The 15,914-nt window shown below is 41.2% G+C and overlaps 1 protein-coding gene and 1 long non-coding RNA gene across 2 annotated transcripts; one reads left to right on the top strand and one right to left on the bottom strand.

The window, feature by feature from the left end:
- Positions 1–2,326: 2,326 nt before the first annotated feature.
- LOC130401774 (uncharacterized) lies at positions 2,327–8,935 on the bottom strand. Its single transcript, XM_056605763.1, has 10 exons — positions 8,901–8,935; positions 7,197–7,230; positions 6,861–6,991; positions 6,430–6,649; positions 6,223–6,298; positions 5,822–6,093; positions 4,459–4,560; positions 3,997–4,079; positions 3,716–3,782; positions 2,327–3,127 (listed from the first exon to the last, which is right to left on the bottom strand). The coding sequence occupies exons 1-10, from the start codon at positions 8,906–8,908 to the stop codon at positions 3,011–3,013; spliced, it is 1,110 nt and encodes a 369-aa protein (XP_056461738.1). The 5' UTR covers positions 8,909–8,935; the 3' UTR covers positions 2,327–3,010.
- A 3,153-nt stretch (positions 8,936–12,088) lies between these two features.
- LOC130401924 (uncharacterized) lies at positions 12,089–15,602 on the top strand. Its single transcript, XR_008903900.1, has 8 exons — positions 12,089–13,077; positions 13,168–13,338; positions 13,427–13,758; positions 13,961–14,256; positions 14,411–14,590; positions 14,864–15,036; positions 15,127–15,341; positions 15,481–15,602. It is a non-coding gene; the product is annotated as an uncharacterized LOC130401924 (long non-coding RNA).
- Positions 15,603–15,914: the final 312 nt, after the last annotated feature.

Here is a 15,914-nt window from a genome sequence, read left to right as displayed (position 1 = left end):
TAAAATAAAACTATTTTTTTTACCCGTTTTAAACCCCTAAAATCGCCACTGGGTATTGATGATATGGAAATACCATTTAGCACTTGAGGAAAGGTAATACCATTAAATGGCAAAAAATCAAGAAAATACCCAAGGCTGAATTACAACATACCTTGTCATCATCCCCTACGACAAAGAGATTGCGACACTCATTCGGCTTTATCTGCATGACCTTGATCAGGTTGTACACCTCAAGGCCTTCACGCATCTGTTGCAGCATTGGTGTGCGTTTTGTGGTCACATGCAGTACGATAGCCCTTTCAAAAGGAATATAATACATTTTATGACAGCCATTTAAAATGATGATGTCAACTGTAAAATTAGCCATAACACCGATGTTTGTATGATCTAATGATAAAACCCTTTCAAAGCCGTCAAAGATTTTGCAGCGCAAAACCTTGATCGGCTTCAAATTTCCTGCTTAATGAATTAACATTACTGCATGGCTTAAAATACCATTGACCTTTGACATAATTCATCCATGATGTAATATTACTCCTTAGTAGTTAACAAACCTTAATATGCTTTCCTTATGGTCAATGTTGATTTGACCAGTGTAGCCACAATCCAGGATTTCTTCGATGTAGAGGGACAGGTCAGATGCATCTTCAATCTAAAATAATGATTTAGAAGCAAAAATAATTAAGCTTTCATTTGTTATGTATTCACAACTGTTATTTTATACATCTACACTGTCATACATATTCACATATCTCACACATTTACCAATATTGGTTTACAGCTATATCAGATACTTTTTTTAGTGAGGCTAGTCTGTCAGTCGCTTGATGTCAACAGGAAATAAGCTATTGCAAGAAACTAACTTATCGATGAATTGTAATTTAGTAAACCTTAGGATATATTGAGACACTGCCTAACACAGCTGCAACATCGTTGGCAAAGTTTTAAACTTGGATCAGTTTACTTTGAACTTATCCTATGTACCATTAACATCAAAAGAGCGCAAACATTATGGAAAAATATAGGCCTCATTAAGATGGCTTGAAGCGATTTACCCAACGTACCGTTTTGATTAATGGTGACATCTCTGTCTCATGCACACCATCAGTTTTAAGGTTCCCAGTGACGAGGTAGTGGTAACACCACTCCTGCATAAACTGTGGTGCTGGTCCTCCTTGGGCCATGCTCACACCGAATATTTCACCCGCAACTCTGGATGAAAGACAACAAAGAAATTGGCAATTATAAGTACTAATATTGACATAACACCCCAGCTAGAAGACTTATCTCAGGTGCTTACTTCAATTTATGCATAACCTCTATCATCTATTGTCACACATACACTGAAGGAGATTATACCTTTAAAATATGACAGAATATTTAAAATAGCTGGTACATTTCAAGCCCTGTTCTGAATGTTTTTCTAACAATTTGCCATGAACATGAAAGTTTGAAAGAAAAACTGATTGAGGCACTGACTTCCCCTCTAGGCAAACTGTAAAGGACCCCAAGTATCATTACATATTTTATAGGGATGCACAGAATTTTCGGCCCCCGAAGATTTTCGGCCGAAAATGGCCCAAAAGCGCATTTTCGGTTTTCGGCCGAAATACCTTTATCACCGAAACAAGACTCCCGAAACAGAAATTTGTGATGACGCAAACAAAAATCGCGGCCAGCACACGCTTGTCTGGATAAGCTCCAATATGTCTGCGGTGTGGAAGTTTTTCAATGATTCTGAGAAAGACCCACGTATAGCGATTTGCAAAAATTGCAATGCCTTGATTTTAATGAAGTTAGTACACAGTCATACCCATAAATGCAATGGTACTAGGGTTGTATTATCGAGTATAAACTTTGAAACTGGGTAAACCGCCATCGTCTCCGTCCACTCTCCTCTCACACTCGGTGACAGCGTCTGGTAGCGCGCCAATTCTCGGTGACAGCGTCTTATAACGTTCGATATATAATAGTATAATATAATTGTATCTATAATATCACGGCCAAAAGCTCTGTGCGCGTATTTATGAAAATACATGTAACAAGTGTTGTATGTTGTGTTATAGATTCCGCCCCAATTCATTTATTGGTTTAGTTTTATTGTATCACCCGTTGTGGTGTTTTTTTTTTTTTTTTGAAAAGTCTTCGAAGTTCGCGCTGTGTCTGTAACGCCGGTTGACGCAACGTCCGGTTGTCTGACGTCAACCGAATAATTGGTAAGTCGCGCTCCTCGTGGCTCCTGTTTCATATGTTGATATTATTCTGTTTAATTGTACATATTGCCGCCATACTGTCATTGAAATGTGTTTTATACGATGGATGACAATGTACATTGCGAGGGTGGGGGGTAGTGTCAGCTGATGTGTGGGATGCCCGTTGATATATTTCATCCGACCACGTTGTGTTCAGGTTTCCACAAGCTAATCTGACGGCGGTTGCGCCCCCTACTGTTTGTGTGACACAGGTGGGTCACTGTATGTACATTTCCCATTAGGGGTTTCTTTGTATGTTTTATTTCTGTGTTTTTTATTGAGATTTTGTAAACGTTTATATTATAAATGCTTGCGGTGGGCTGACGTCAACCGAATAATTGGTTTCCACAAGCTAATCTGACGGCGGTTGCGCCCCCTACTGTTTGTGTGACACAGAGAAAATAAAAGTGTTTGTGTGGAGATCAACCCTGTGTCCTACTTCTCCGTCGTCACCTAATGGAGGCTGCTTGAATGAGGCCGGTTACATACACATCAAAAATAAAACAGTGAAAAGACAAACTGCCGAACTTTTAAGCTTTTTAACCAAATACCGTATACCGCGGCAACCCTAAATGGTACTAATAATTGTCATAATAATTTCTTTCGGTGATTCGGTTTTCGGTTTTCGGCCTTGGTTTCCTCATTTTCGGTTTTCGGCCAAGAATTTTCATTTCGGTACATCCCTAATATTTTCACTCATGAAAGTATTCTTGCGAAGGTGTCCATCAGATAATAATAATAATCAGTAATTATAAGTGCTAGAAATAAGAATAACATACTTGAACAGTTGTCCAAATTGTTGAGGGAATACTTTGGTACTTTGGCATTCTCACTTTCGCCTTCAAATATTGGCTTCTCGATCCCAGCAGCCATCGCTACAGCCAAAAACAAATGATAAAACAGCAATAGAATAGCTGGGGGAAAACATCTAAAAAACAAGAATTTAGCCACATTTTTCTCAAACTCTGACCACTTTGATACTGTGTCCTGCAGAAGTCCGCAGGCAGTTATTGTTCTATTTTTGGGAAATGGATGGATGCAGCAAAAATACACCTAACAGCAGAGATTTCGTTCCAGTTGTTTGACAATGGTGTAGCAACTGTAAAAAATAATAATTTCAGCTATTCTACAACATACTCTACATATCTGCTAAAGTAATGATGAAAGCATACTACTCACTGGAAAGGAACTCTTTTTTTAGTGCTCCAGTGTCAACCCCTGGTTCTCCCAGGAAGGAGACTTTCAGAAGGGTTCACTGGACCGCCATTCTTTCGACGCTTCCAGAGTTTAAGACCTCTTTCAACCATACCGTCTCTGGCCACACAGATGTTGAAGCTCTTGCTACAGTCTATCTGTTCCTTTACCCAATAAAGAACATCTTCCTAACTGTTGAAAGTTATCAATTATTCAAATGCACTGTATTTTAACAAATTAATGAAATGTTACACGACCAGATTGGTTACCATGATATATGATCCAGATCCAGATATCTTGACTGTGTCAAGCTGGCAAAGATCCTTTCCCATACTACTGTAAAAACAAAAGGAATACATTTATACTTGTCCTTTAAACATACAGTTCTAGATTTTTGTCTATTACCTCACATCTGACCTGTGAGTGTGAATTTTACGTTTATGTAAAAATCCATCATAACCATGATGAACACAGAGCCATCTTGGAACTGCCTAGGAATTCGAGCAACCCTATAAATAAAGATACATAATGTAAGTTGACCCACAATCACCTTTCACCGCAGAAGCTTGCATGTAGTTCTATGTCTGACACTGGAAATGTTCTTGTGCATATTGGACATTGGACCTCACCTGCCTATATACAGGCACATGGAAAATGAAAACAGAATTGTTAAACCTGCAGTGTGGAAGATTACGTCAAGAGTCATAAGGAGGAGCGAATTTTCCAAATAAGCGGTGGATTCAAAACAAAGCTTTCCCCACCCACTCCCTTCCCGCTCACTAAGTCCTAACTCATTTACATTCTTCTTCTTACAGAAAATGTAAGTGTATTTTAACGAAAATAAGTTCAACCAGGCAGCTTTAAGGCATAAATATCGCGGGATAATTTTTAAGTGCAACAAAGACTGACAACTTTGTAAAGAACGTAGAATGTATCCGTTATGTTTATGACACATTTTTTGGGCTGCTGCCCTCCATGCCATCCTCATTGTTTTTTGACTCAGTTGCTGTACCTGCTGAAAGCAATGTTGCTCATTGGACCATGGTGCGTCTGTACAAGGTCCTAGGACTGGGTTAGGAGATGTTGCTTCTTCCAGGAACACCACATCGTCCTCCTGTACATGTACATTGATGCCATTTTACTGATAAGCTGAGGTTGGGGGTGGAGCAGAGGTTGCGCTAGACTTTTTCATTGTCTGTCATTTTGACGGACAGGGTCGTAAAAAATCTGTCATTGTCCATTATTATCTGTCATTTTATTTTAACTTTTAAATGGTAATATAGGCCTAGGCCTAAGCTATAATGCTTATATTCAATAGCCTCACTTGTTTTTATTGACTTATTTTCATTAAAAAAAAAAAACGCAGAACAAGCGTGTTTCAATAATAATGAATCATTTATTTATGCATTTCTTTCTGACTCGATTTTTCCGCTTTTAAAACATTGCGGCTGTTGTGCCTTAACATAGAACGATGTATGGGCTGTAATGGGCTATTTTTAGCTGAACGAAGACAATTATAGTGAAAATGAACAGTCCACTTATAATTCTTGGTAATCTTCTGTAGGCAGCTCAAACTTTCCTTCTTGCCCGCATGGATTTGAAAAGTGTGCTTGCTTGCTTGAAATCAAACGTATCGATGGATACTGCTGCCGAGGCGATTGTCATTAGATGCTGCGTCTTTGCCTCCGACAGACGACTTCTTGTGGCGGTTTTTATGTTATTTTGAAGGCTGAATCCGCGCTCAGCTGCAACACTTGACACTGGGATAACCAGCGCCACTTCAGCCAGCGCTCTAAAATCGGGAAACATTTCCCCTAGCGAAGTGATGAGCAGCCGACAGGAGCCCCTGAACGAGGGATTTCCCGACCATGCCAGCACTCTCTTCATCGGGAGAAAATCCCTCTGCATGCGGTCATTCTCAACCAGTGGTGCAGCTGCACCCCGCGGTGACCCGTAGTGGGCACAGACGCGCTCCAATGCCTCTAGTCCGTGGGTCTTCAACGCGCTGTCAGCTGTAGGATAGCGCGAGGCGCGTTGAGCACGGCCGTAACTTCGGCTCAGTTTGAAAGTTGGTGTCGGCAATGAAGCTTATGTAGAGTAAGAAAACTGTCACAACTTGCCTGTTACTTCAATTGTGATTTTTATTCTTATGTTTATTATTGGTAATGGTCATTGTAAAATCCGTCAAAATGACGGACTGCCTTCAGATTTTTCCGTCATAGTTAAAAAATATCCGTCAATGACGGACATTTGTCGGTTAACGCGACCTCTGGGGTGGAGTGACATCACAACAGATAACCCTGAAGTTAGAACTGGAAGCTGGACTTTTACAGCTTTGATCTCACATGCATAAGTGACATAGGAAACAGTTTTACCTCAGTTTCCGAGTTTGATGTGTTGTTGCAGTGGTCAATGTGCAGAGCCAACATCTGTAATGGCATCACTGTCTTGTATTGTTTGCATGTTGCTGTTGGCATACGTGCAAATTCCGGTGCATCTGCTGGTAGTGGTGTTAAATCTAGCTCATCTTGGAGGGGCACTATATATAACAGCTGTTTTCCTCCACCTGAGACTCTTTTGATGACAGAACCAGTGTATCCCTCTGCCTCTAATGCGATTGCAGACAGTTTTCTCCTGCCATTTCCGCCTTTTAAAGCAAGTAACACAACAATTAAAATGGTGCATAACCCTAAAGCATGCAAGTGTATTTATTTGTTCTCTATTCGATGAATAACTTGCTGTTGGGAAATGTCACTAGTGGTGACTTAAAGTGCACCTGCTGCTTTGAAAAGAAGCCATCTGTCTTGAAGATCATTCATCTTCGGATATGCTGTCCTTGGTGAACTGGATAACTAATAAAAATAGGAAAGAAAAAAAGTCAACAGCTTGAATTTAGACAGTATATTTCTATTGGCACACAATCAATACTGTTGATACACTTTGGGAACAAAATATGTGCGCTTAAGTTCATCAGACATCCCACCTCTGCATGCGTTAAGTCAGATGTGATAGACAACGCCCTCTTTCCCAGCCCTGCTTGCATGAGCTCCAGCTCGGCAGATATGGATGGAGTTGTGTCCGTTTTTGAACCAAGCAAGAAAAATGGTACTTCAAGTGGCTTCCACGTCTTCACAACATTTGCTGGTCTTCTAAAGGGATGACTTCGGTTTTTTCCATTGCGTTTGACAAATCCAGGGAAGGATCTATGATTTTTAGAACAATCTTAATGTCACTAAGAACAGAAGGTCATTCAATCTAATGAATTAATTCAATTTGAAAATCATATGAATATGTAGAAACTGTGTATGGTTATTTTTGGAAGAAACATGTTTGCAGGTGCCTTGAATCACAATGGCAAATGGAAATGTTTCGCAACATTGTGTAACACCTGAACTGGCCCTTATGCTTTTCTACCTGGCCATCTCAAACGCAACAGTAGGTCCCTCCAAACTCGTACTCTGAACCTGTCTACGATCTTCAGGAATTGCTCTGGTGAGCAAGGACATGAAATGCTGAGCAGCTTCAGTTGCTGAACACTGGTCATACTGGAATGGGAGTTAAGGTGCATAACATTGTAATGTGATCATACAGAGCATAGCATAAATATTATTAACAATTGATTCCGGTAAAGCACAAGCTGTTCAAAACTACAGGATAATACTGGAAAACAAGTAATATTTGATCTCTTATTTCCCACAATTACAACACCATGAACAAATATAAATTTGAAAAAATTAGCCAATACCCTACCTGGGCCTGTGATCTGCCAGGTTGGTTTTCCATTCTGGGAAACAGGGAAAGTATTATTAGCGGGGCCTGCCCGTAATTCCGACACCTCATTGTTCCGACGTCTCAATGGTCCGAAATATTTCCCATTAGATCGACATGCCACTATGCCGACGGTTCAATGTCCCTTTTCAAAAAGGAGGCGCATTAGGCCGACGGTTCAATATGCCGAATAGGCCTACACATAAAGAGTTTTATACCTCGCTCGCGCTCTCTCTCGCTCTCTCTCACTCTCTCCCACTCTCTCTCCAAAATACAACCTATATCACGTTCACGATGATTAATGGAGAGCAAAGTGACAACGCTTCACTTCATTTCGACACGGTGTTTCAGCCCCATGGACAGAGAGCGTAGGTCCAATTCTCAACACGGGCACGCACACACACACACACACACACACACACACACACACACACACACACACACACACACACACACACACACACACACACACACACACACACACACACACACACACACACTTGACTAAGTACACGGAATGAGGTTTAAGTTTGACTAAATCAATACCAGCGAAATTATTTAGGCTAAAAGCCCACTGCAAACACAGTAAACAACACATATAGGCCCTAAAGCTACTAAAGATAACAATTTTATTTGTTTTTCACTCACCGTTACAGGCTGATAAAATAGTCCTTGTATAACTTGCGCTTCATAAATTCACCTCTTGGGACCGTTCAAGCACACAGCAACAGTCTGGCTTGGTGAAGTGCACTGCTGGAACTTAAAAGACGATGCACTGAATACATCGTCTTTTATTTTCGGTTTCATAATCACACATGAGGAATTGCGCCTTGGCCTATTCGGCATATTGAACCGTCGGCCTAATGCGCCTCCTTTTTGAAAAGTCGGACAAACGGACCTTCGGACCAATGGGTTCCGTTTTCGGAACATTGAACCGTCGGCATAGTGGCATGTCGATCTAATGGGAAATATTTCGGACCATTGAGACGTCGGAACAATGAGGCGTCGGAATTACGGCATGGCACCTTATTAGCTAGGTGTTTAAGCCATTTTCACCACCAGGCAGTAACACAGATAATACCATGTCACTACACATTCCCATACTTATGCTAAGTAACCATAAAGCCATATTCCCAAAGGTTAATTTCGGTTGGTGGCCCAAAAGTTGGTTCATCGAGATAAGCAGTAGGTGGCGCAGCGCCAATCAAACCTCAAAACGTTGAAAAACGATGAAAATATGACATTGATGTTTGTTTCATGTATTAATTTGAGGAAGGTTACAGTCTCCTCGTCGCTCCACAAAGATCTGATGTTTTCGTCTGCCGCCATTATTAACATTGAAAATGCATGTAAAAACATGTGGATGGAAACCCATACAGCTCAACTAGCGCGACACCTATGACGAGAAAGTGACTAACGCTAACTAAGCTGGCTACAGGCTGATAAAATAATACAGCACATCACAAATATAACATAAACTAACGTTAGATCGTTGAACACAAATAGTCCTGTTAACTAGTAGCTACATGCACAACGTCATGCAGGCTAATAGGCAGCCTAGGCACGTAACGTACCTATAACTAGGTAATTAACCCAATACAACATCCACAGATCGTTAAACAAAAGCAATCTACATGCACCAGTTCAAACATAACATTCTTGCTATTACTATGACGGAAGACATACCTGCGCATTGATTTTCTGTCCTCTGAGGCTCCCGACTCCCGCTCTATCTCAACATGGACTTCAAAACTCCCTCTCTCGTTACTAACTGTGGATGTTGCCAAGCTGTCACTCCGATCGAGACTGGCCAATAGAGAGGTGTCTGACATCTTTCGGCGTAGGTCCCGCCCACGATATTCAACTCAACAGCAGGCAAAGCTTTTGGATTCGCAAGCAAAACTTTTTGATTCGCAAACAAAACTTGTGGATTCGCAAACAAAACTTTTGGATTTTCAAACAAAACTTTTGGATTCCCATTAATATTTTTTTTATAACATTTATTTATCTTGCAATAAAACATTTTTTGATTGCAGTGTTGATAGTTTTGCTCTCAAATCTATTTTTTGATTGCAGTGTGGAAAGTTTTGCTCTCAAACCTATTATTTTTGATTGCATAATAAAGACACAAATCTACCTCCATAGAACCCGGGCCTCCCGCGTGGCAGGCGAGAATTCTACCACTGAATCACCAATGCTTGCGACAGAAGCCTTGAGGCGCATTTCAGTAAGGACGCTACCGGCTCACGAGCTCGAGCCACACCTGTCCCTATCTCAGTTAAGATCGGTACTCGGGCGGTCTACTACTTCTACTCTGCAAACAACCTTTTGGATTTCTGATGCTTCGCACATGTCCGCGTATTAAAAACAATACATGCTGAAGCGTATGGCAAGCCGAATTGTCATTTATTAACTAAGTTTTACTATCCGGAATTTACATTGCAGATATCTGCAATTCAATTTCGCCTAGTAAAAAATAACATTTCGGATATCCGCAACTACATTCCTCCTATCCACAATTGTCATTTCAGATATCCACAAAGACATTCCTCCTAGGCGAAATTACGTCATTTTTGCCATTCATGTCTATGGGGTTTCTCATTACAGATATCTACAATTCAGTTGCGGATATCCACTATGTGAATTACGGATATCTGCAACTGAATTGTAGATATCTGTAATTCCAGTTTGAGATATTTACAATTTGATTCTGACTAGTCATAATTCCAGTTGAAGGTATCTTTAATTCACCTCAATTCAAGATATCTACATGTCCCTTTTCAGATATCTTAAATCAAGTTTTGACTAGGTGAAATTACGTTGTAGATACCTCTAACTGGAGTTATGACTAGTCAAAAGGACGTTGTAAATATCTCTAACTGGAGTTAGGGATAGTCGTAATTGAATTGTAGATATCTATTATCAAGTTGTAGATATCTTGAAATGAATTTTGATTAGAGATATCTACAATTGTAGAATCTTTAACTTTCATTCTGCCTAGGCGAAACTGAATTAAAGATATCTTGAATTCGAGTTTTGACTAGGCGAAATGACGTTTCAGATATCTGTAATGACGTTTCAGATATCTGTAATGACAAATTATAGGACCGTTTACTTTAGGCGGGAGCGGTTCAATCATCATTCACACAATTCACCTGTGTTCACTGATTACATGCATCGCTCCATATAGCACCATGTCAGAGCAGCCGGAGGTCGAGGGAGTCGGGGTTTTTAACCGTCTTTTTAACGCTGCGGCCCGTGCCAGGCAGGAGCTGGAAGCGAGCAATGAGGTTTCCCGATTACTCTCTTCAACAAGAAGACTATTTCGCCGTCAAGTTCCTGGAGTTCGGGGTAAGTTTGGCCATTTTGGGGTAGCTGTGAAGTCCGGGGTAGCTGTTAAATATATTAACCTATCTTGTTTTTCTGGGTTGACTATCGTTCACAGCCTCATACATATGTAAGTCTAACGTTAATTCAGCTTAGAGTTTAGATCGGGCCCAGAAAATCAAGCCCGACCCGGCCCAAGCCCGTGTACGTTCTGTCCGAGCCCGGCCCGGCCCGACACATTAACTGTAATTATGAGCCCGAGCTGTTTGTGATTTTTACCTTGACAGTTATAATAATAATATACTCCAATCAAATGTGTTAACTGTAATGTCTGCCTGTAACTGAAGTTACCCTCTCTGACCTCAGGAAACCTCACCACCCTCAGCCATGTCCCAGAATTCATTCCCACCACTCTCTGCAGCTCCAGCAACATCTAAGTTCACTATGCACTTTGTAGTGATGAGTGTCAAATATAAACAGTGTTTTTTTGTCTTTTTCTAATATGTATTAAAATGTATTTATTTATACTGTGATGTTTGAGCAGCTACATTCCCTAGGCATACAGTTTTTGTACTGATGTATTTTTTTCTACTTGTGGATATTTTCTAATGATGTATTTTGTTTCCACTAAGAGTGTGTGTTGAAGGAGAAATCATTTGGATTTTCTGTGTACTACCAGGTGGCATCCACATCCTCTGCCATATCCATGGATTCATTCCCACCACTCTCAATTGCTCCAGTACAAGATGAGACCGCCCCTTTGGCTGAGAGTAACCAAGCTCAAAGTGTGCTTGCAAATCAGGTAACAAATGTTGACATTATAGAATCTATTCTAAGTATTTGTTCAATGTATGTATATGTATTATTTGATGGTGATTTGTGAGAAATGCCATTTTTGATGTTTTACTTTAGGCTCTTCAAGAATGGCGAGCAATACGTTCCCAGCAAGGAATATAATGAAAATGTGTTGGTGGATCAGGAGAAGGTAATATTTCCAAGTTATTATTTTGTATGTTTTACATGCTATTACAGAATGCATAAATACTTTTAATGTTGTCTTTTAATAGGAGAGGAAGAAACTAGCCTATCAGGCCTGTGAGGAAAGGCGTCAAAAGGTTTGTTTGTAATATTAGTTTGATAAATGAACTAGCCAAAGATTCATTTGATTTTTCTTTTTAATGAGAGCAATAACATTTCAGGCTATTGAAGCAAGACGTCAGCGTCTATCTGCATGTGAGTTACCCTCTGATGGGGTGTGGATCAAATTTAAATATCCAGATGGACACATCAGCATGAGGAAATTCAGCTTGTCTGAGCCAATTCTGTTATGGCTCAAGACGGGGTGAACCCAAACGCACGGCACAAATGACGACAGGACGAGGTTGGTAGCAATTAAACAGTTTATTGCTACACAGAGCAGAGGAGAATGTTCGTGGCGATCCGGAGTTGGTGGGTCGGGTAGATTGCCGGACAGATAGCCACCCTCGACGGTTCGGAGGAACAGGTATTCCGGCAGGAGAGGGGAGTCGAGTGGTGTACGGGACAACGATGACTGAGGAGGGAAACAACAGGATCAGGAATGGCGACTTGAACGTGAATAACGAGAATAACTAGAGAGGTCGGAGGATAACTTAACCAGGTAAGTATAGCTGACGATCTGGCGACGAATGGTTGAATGACTGGGGAAGATATACAGGTGGGCGTGATTGGTGATGATGGTCAGGTGCGGATGATCACCGTGGCTGGGTTGGGGAGTTCAGCAGGCCACGCCCCCGTACATGAAACAGAACATGACAGAGACAGACAAGACTAAAGGCGGCTGCATGCTTCAGCGTTGGTGTTACGTTGTTGCGCAAAATTTACTCAAAGCAATTCATGCTCCCTTTTAGGTTGCGCGTGTTGCGCGTGTTGCCAAGCAATTTACCGCCAGAACAGTAGGTGGAGTAATATGTGGAGTAAAGTTTTTCGTTGAAGACGACCTCGAGAATGACGTCTTTGTCTGTGGGAGTCGTTGGTTTGTTTATGTGCCAGATCGTGTTCTCCCCATACACAGTGAATGGTGGCAACAGACAGAGGAACAGGGGTGATGAAGTTGTTCATCATTGGGGTTGTATAAATGTGCATATCTCTCTACATTTTAAAACGACATAATGTGTTGGCAGCAAAGTTAACTTCACTTCACGTTAATGCTTTTGTGTATGAGCCTGCCGGGTCGTCCTTGCCTTCTGGCTTTTAAAAATGGCGGTATGAAAACAGGAAATGTGATACTCCAGACAGGAAGTAGTAACCAGACCAGCAGACCAATCACAGGCTTGCAGGCTGCGCTGCTCGCGTAAAAGCTTACGTAAAAAATGACGCAAGTCTAGAAAAATCGCCCGACGCACGCAAGACGTGAGAAGTCGCGCAAGAGGTGCGCAAGGGCGCGCAAGGGCCTCTTGCGCTTGCGCTTATGCTTACGTAACTGAGCATAAATCGGCCTTAACAGAGAAAACTAGTGGCAGCTAGGATCCGGTGGGAGAAAACATGACAAATTCAGGTGATGTGTGTTCAGCTTGAGAAAATATCAAGTTTCTTCGCAGTGGGTTGTAAAATGTCACTGGTGTAACACTGTTTCACATCTTTTTAGGCCGTGTTTGACTTTGTGGGACAAGATGATGGTGCGAGTGAAATCTTTGTGGTACAAGAAGCCACATCATCAAGATCAATTGAGAGCAGTTCTGCCGGGTCAATAATCGATCATGGCATAAAACCATCCTCAACGCTATACGTACTTTGGTTTTCAAATCAGCATGTACAGGTAAATGTATATTGCATTGTATTTCCTGTCTCAAACGGAAAAAAAGATTGTGTTTTGTTTTTGCAAGCTCATGCATGTTTGTCTTCAGGAAATTCTCTCGGGTCAATGAATTGATGGTGCTCATGCCCTAAACAATCCTGGTCAGTCGTAGCTGTCTGAGCCCTCCACCCAGCCAAGTCTCTCTGTGTCCTCCACCCACTCACTGCTGTCTGAGCCCTCTCTCCAGCCACTACCATCTGAGAACTCTATCCAGCCATCGCTCACTCTGATCTCACAACCGCAAGAAATCCTGACTGTTGAAGAACCATCACTCCCTCCTTCACCTGCCCAGGAACCAATCATTCATCTTGACGAACAAGAGACAGTTTCATAAAATCAGTCTCCTGTATCAACACATCACCTTGGAGGACCTGTGGATGAGTATGTTTTTCACATTAACTTGACATTGATTTTTTTTTCGCATATAAATATTACATTTTCTATACCATATAAAAGACTAGCACTAAACCAAAGTCAGTGTGATGCTTATATCCTATAACATTTAATCAGGTGGTTAAAACTGTTATAAAATATGGTACATATTTGGCATATGAATAAAATGTATGAACTTCTTTGGTTGCAGGATTGATCTACAGACCATCAGCAAAGTAGATGACAACTTCTCTCCAACAAGCAACCAAATAAATGTGTGCCCGGACAATGTTTTACTATGTAGCCTGCGGGCGTTTAAACTGAAGTCCTTCGACCCTGAAGCAAAACTGGATGTTGTCTTTGTGGATGAAGATGACAATGGTGAAGGGGCAGTTGACGAAGGCGGCCCGACCAGAGAGTACCTAAGGCTGTTGATGAGGGCCGTCCGCCAATCAAACATCTGTGATGGACATGAGAAAGAGCGGCAGTTGCGTCTTGATACTCAAGGTAAGGAATCCCAAATTCTTAGGGCTGTCTTCATTCAACTGGCAGAATTCTAGAAATGTATACACGGAAACCCATTTAAAAATTATTGTGCTCACTTATTTCTCTGGTCTTGATTTATTGTGTTTATTCTGGTTTTTTTTTGTGTTCATTTTAGCTTTACAGAGTAAACTGTACACCTGGGTGGGGAAAATGATTGCTGTGTGCGTCATTCATGGAGGAGTTGGTCCACATTTCTTCTCGGAAAGGCTTTTCCAGCAAATCTGTGGAGTAGAAACGACCCCGGCCACGGTCGATGAAGTTGGCGACCATACTTTGGCGGCAGCAGTTGATGAAAGTAAGCAGGAGAAAGGTGTTATACATCGAATGTACAGTCTACTGTGACACAGCCATCCAGTTGCTTTCTATTAACTTTCTATTTATGAAACGCTTCCTTTCATAGTGTACAACTATTGACATTTAATTTATATAGGGAAGGTGTCCTTATAAGACAATTTTGGATTGTAGACTCCTGCACATTTTAATTATCCTTGTATTTATGTGCCACTCACTATCTTTCATTCTGTATTTTTGTCTTCTTACTGTCTATTTGTCTTTCTTTTCTTTTTAGATACAGTAAGCAACAACAGTCAGAGAGGCAAACAACACAATTACAGAGGCAGCAGATAGTCTCAATATTGTAGGGGCCTTGAGACATGTGTCCAGCCTTGAAGAGAAGGACTCCCTTGTCAAGTCAGCTGCTGACTTCTTTGTAAACGGCAGATTGGCGACTGCCCTGGACCAGTAAGTAATTGCCTCACCTGTCTTATCTGTCTGAAAAATTAAACTGTCAATAGCCCAGGACAACTCACACTATGGCACATGTTTTCATAGGTTTGCTGATGGGTTACAAACCCTTGGATTACTCCAAGAGATTAGGGAGAATCCGGCAGTATTCTTCCACTTCTTTGTAAATGAGGAAATTCCCCTTCAGGCAAAGGACCTGTGCAAGCTATTTGTTGTAGACTTCTCAGTGCAAGGCAGCAACCGGAGAAACCGTGAAAATGCAACCATCTGCTTCTGGCGTGACTGGTTGATTGACGTAGAAGGTATACTAATTATTCTACCAGTTACAATATTGTATGTGAAAACATTTATTTATTTTAAATTAAGAACTTTTCTCCAATTCCATCAAGGTGTGAAAGGCATCACTTAATCACTGTTTCTCACCACTTTCTTGTGTTACAGAAGGAGAATGCAGTCCAGTCACCCTTGAGAGGGTATTGGAATTTTCATCTGGAGCCTCTAAAGTCCCTCCACTGGGATTTCCATACCCTCCTCAAATCCAGTTCATTCATGAAGACAACCGAATCTTCCCTGAAGAAAACACCTGTATTATTATATTACGCCTGCCGCTGCATTCTTCCTATGTATGTTTTAAAAAATACATGATGGAGGGAATTCTGCAAGCGCCGACCTTTGGTCTTGCATAATGTTGTTTGTTTTTCATTCATTGCAGGTTGTTAGAGGGCATGCCTCTATTGTTCCAATTGATCAACTCGTACACACTCATACGCTCTCACTCATACACACTCTCTCTCTCAAACTCATACGCTCTCACTCATACATACTCTCTCACACACTCATACGCTCTCACATACTCATGCACACTCTCTCTCACA

The sequence above is a fragment of the Gadus chalcogrammus genome, chromosome 1 (assembly GCF_026213295.1).
Source record: "Gadus chalcogrammus isolate NIFS_2021 chromosome 1, NIFS_Gcha_1.0, whole genome shotgun sequence".
NCBI classification, from domain to species: Eukaryota; Metazoa; Chordata; class Actinopteri; order Gadiformes; family Gadidae; genus Gadus; species Gadus chalcogrammus.
The sequence above is the reverse complement of the archived record's forward strand: the minus strand, read 5'-3'. Positions and strand labels throughout refer to the sequence as shown.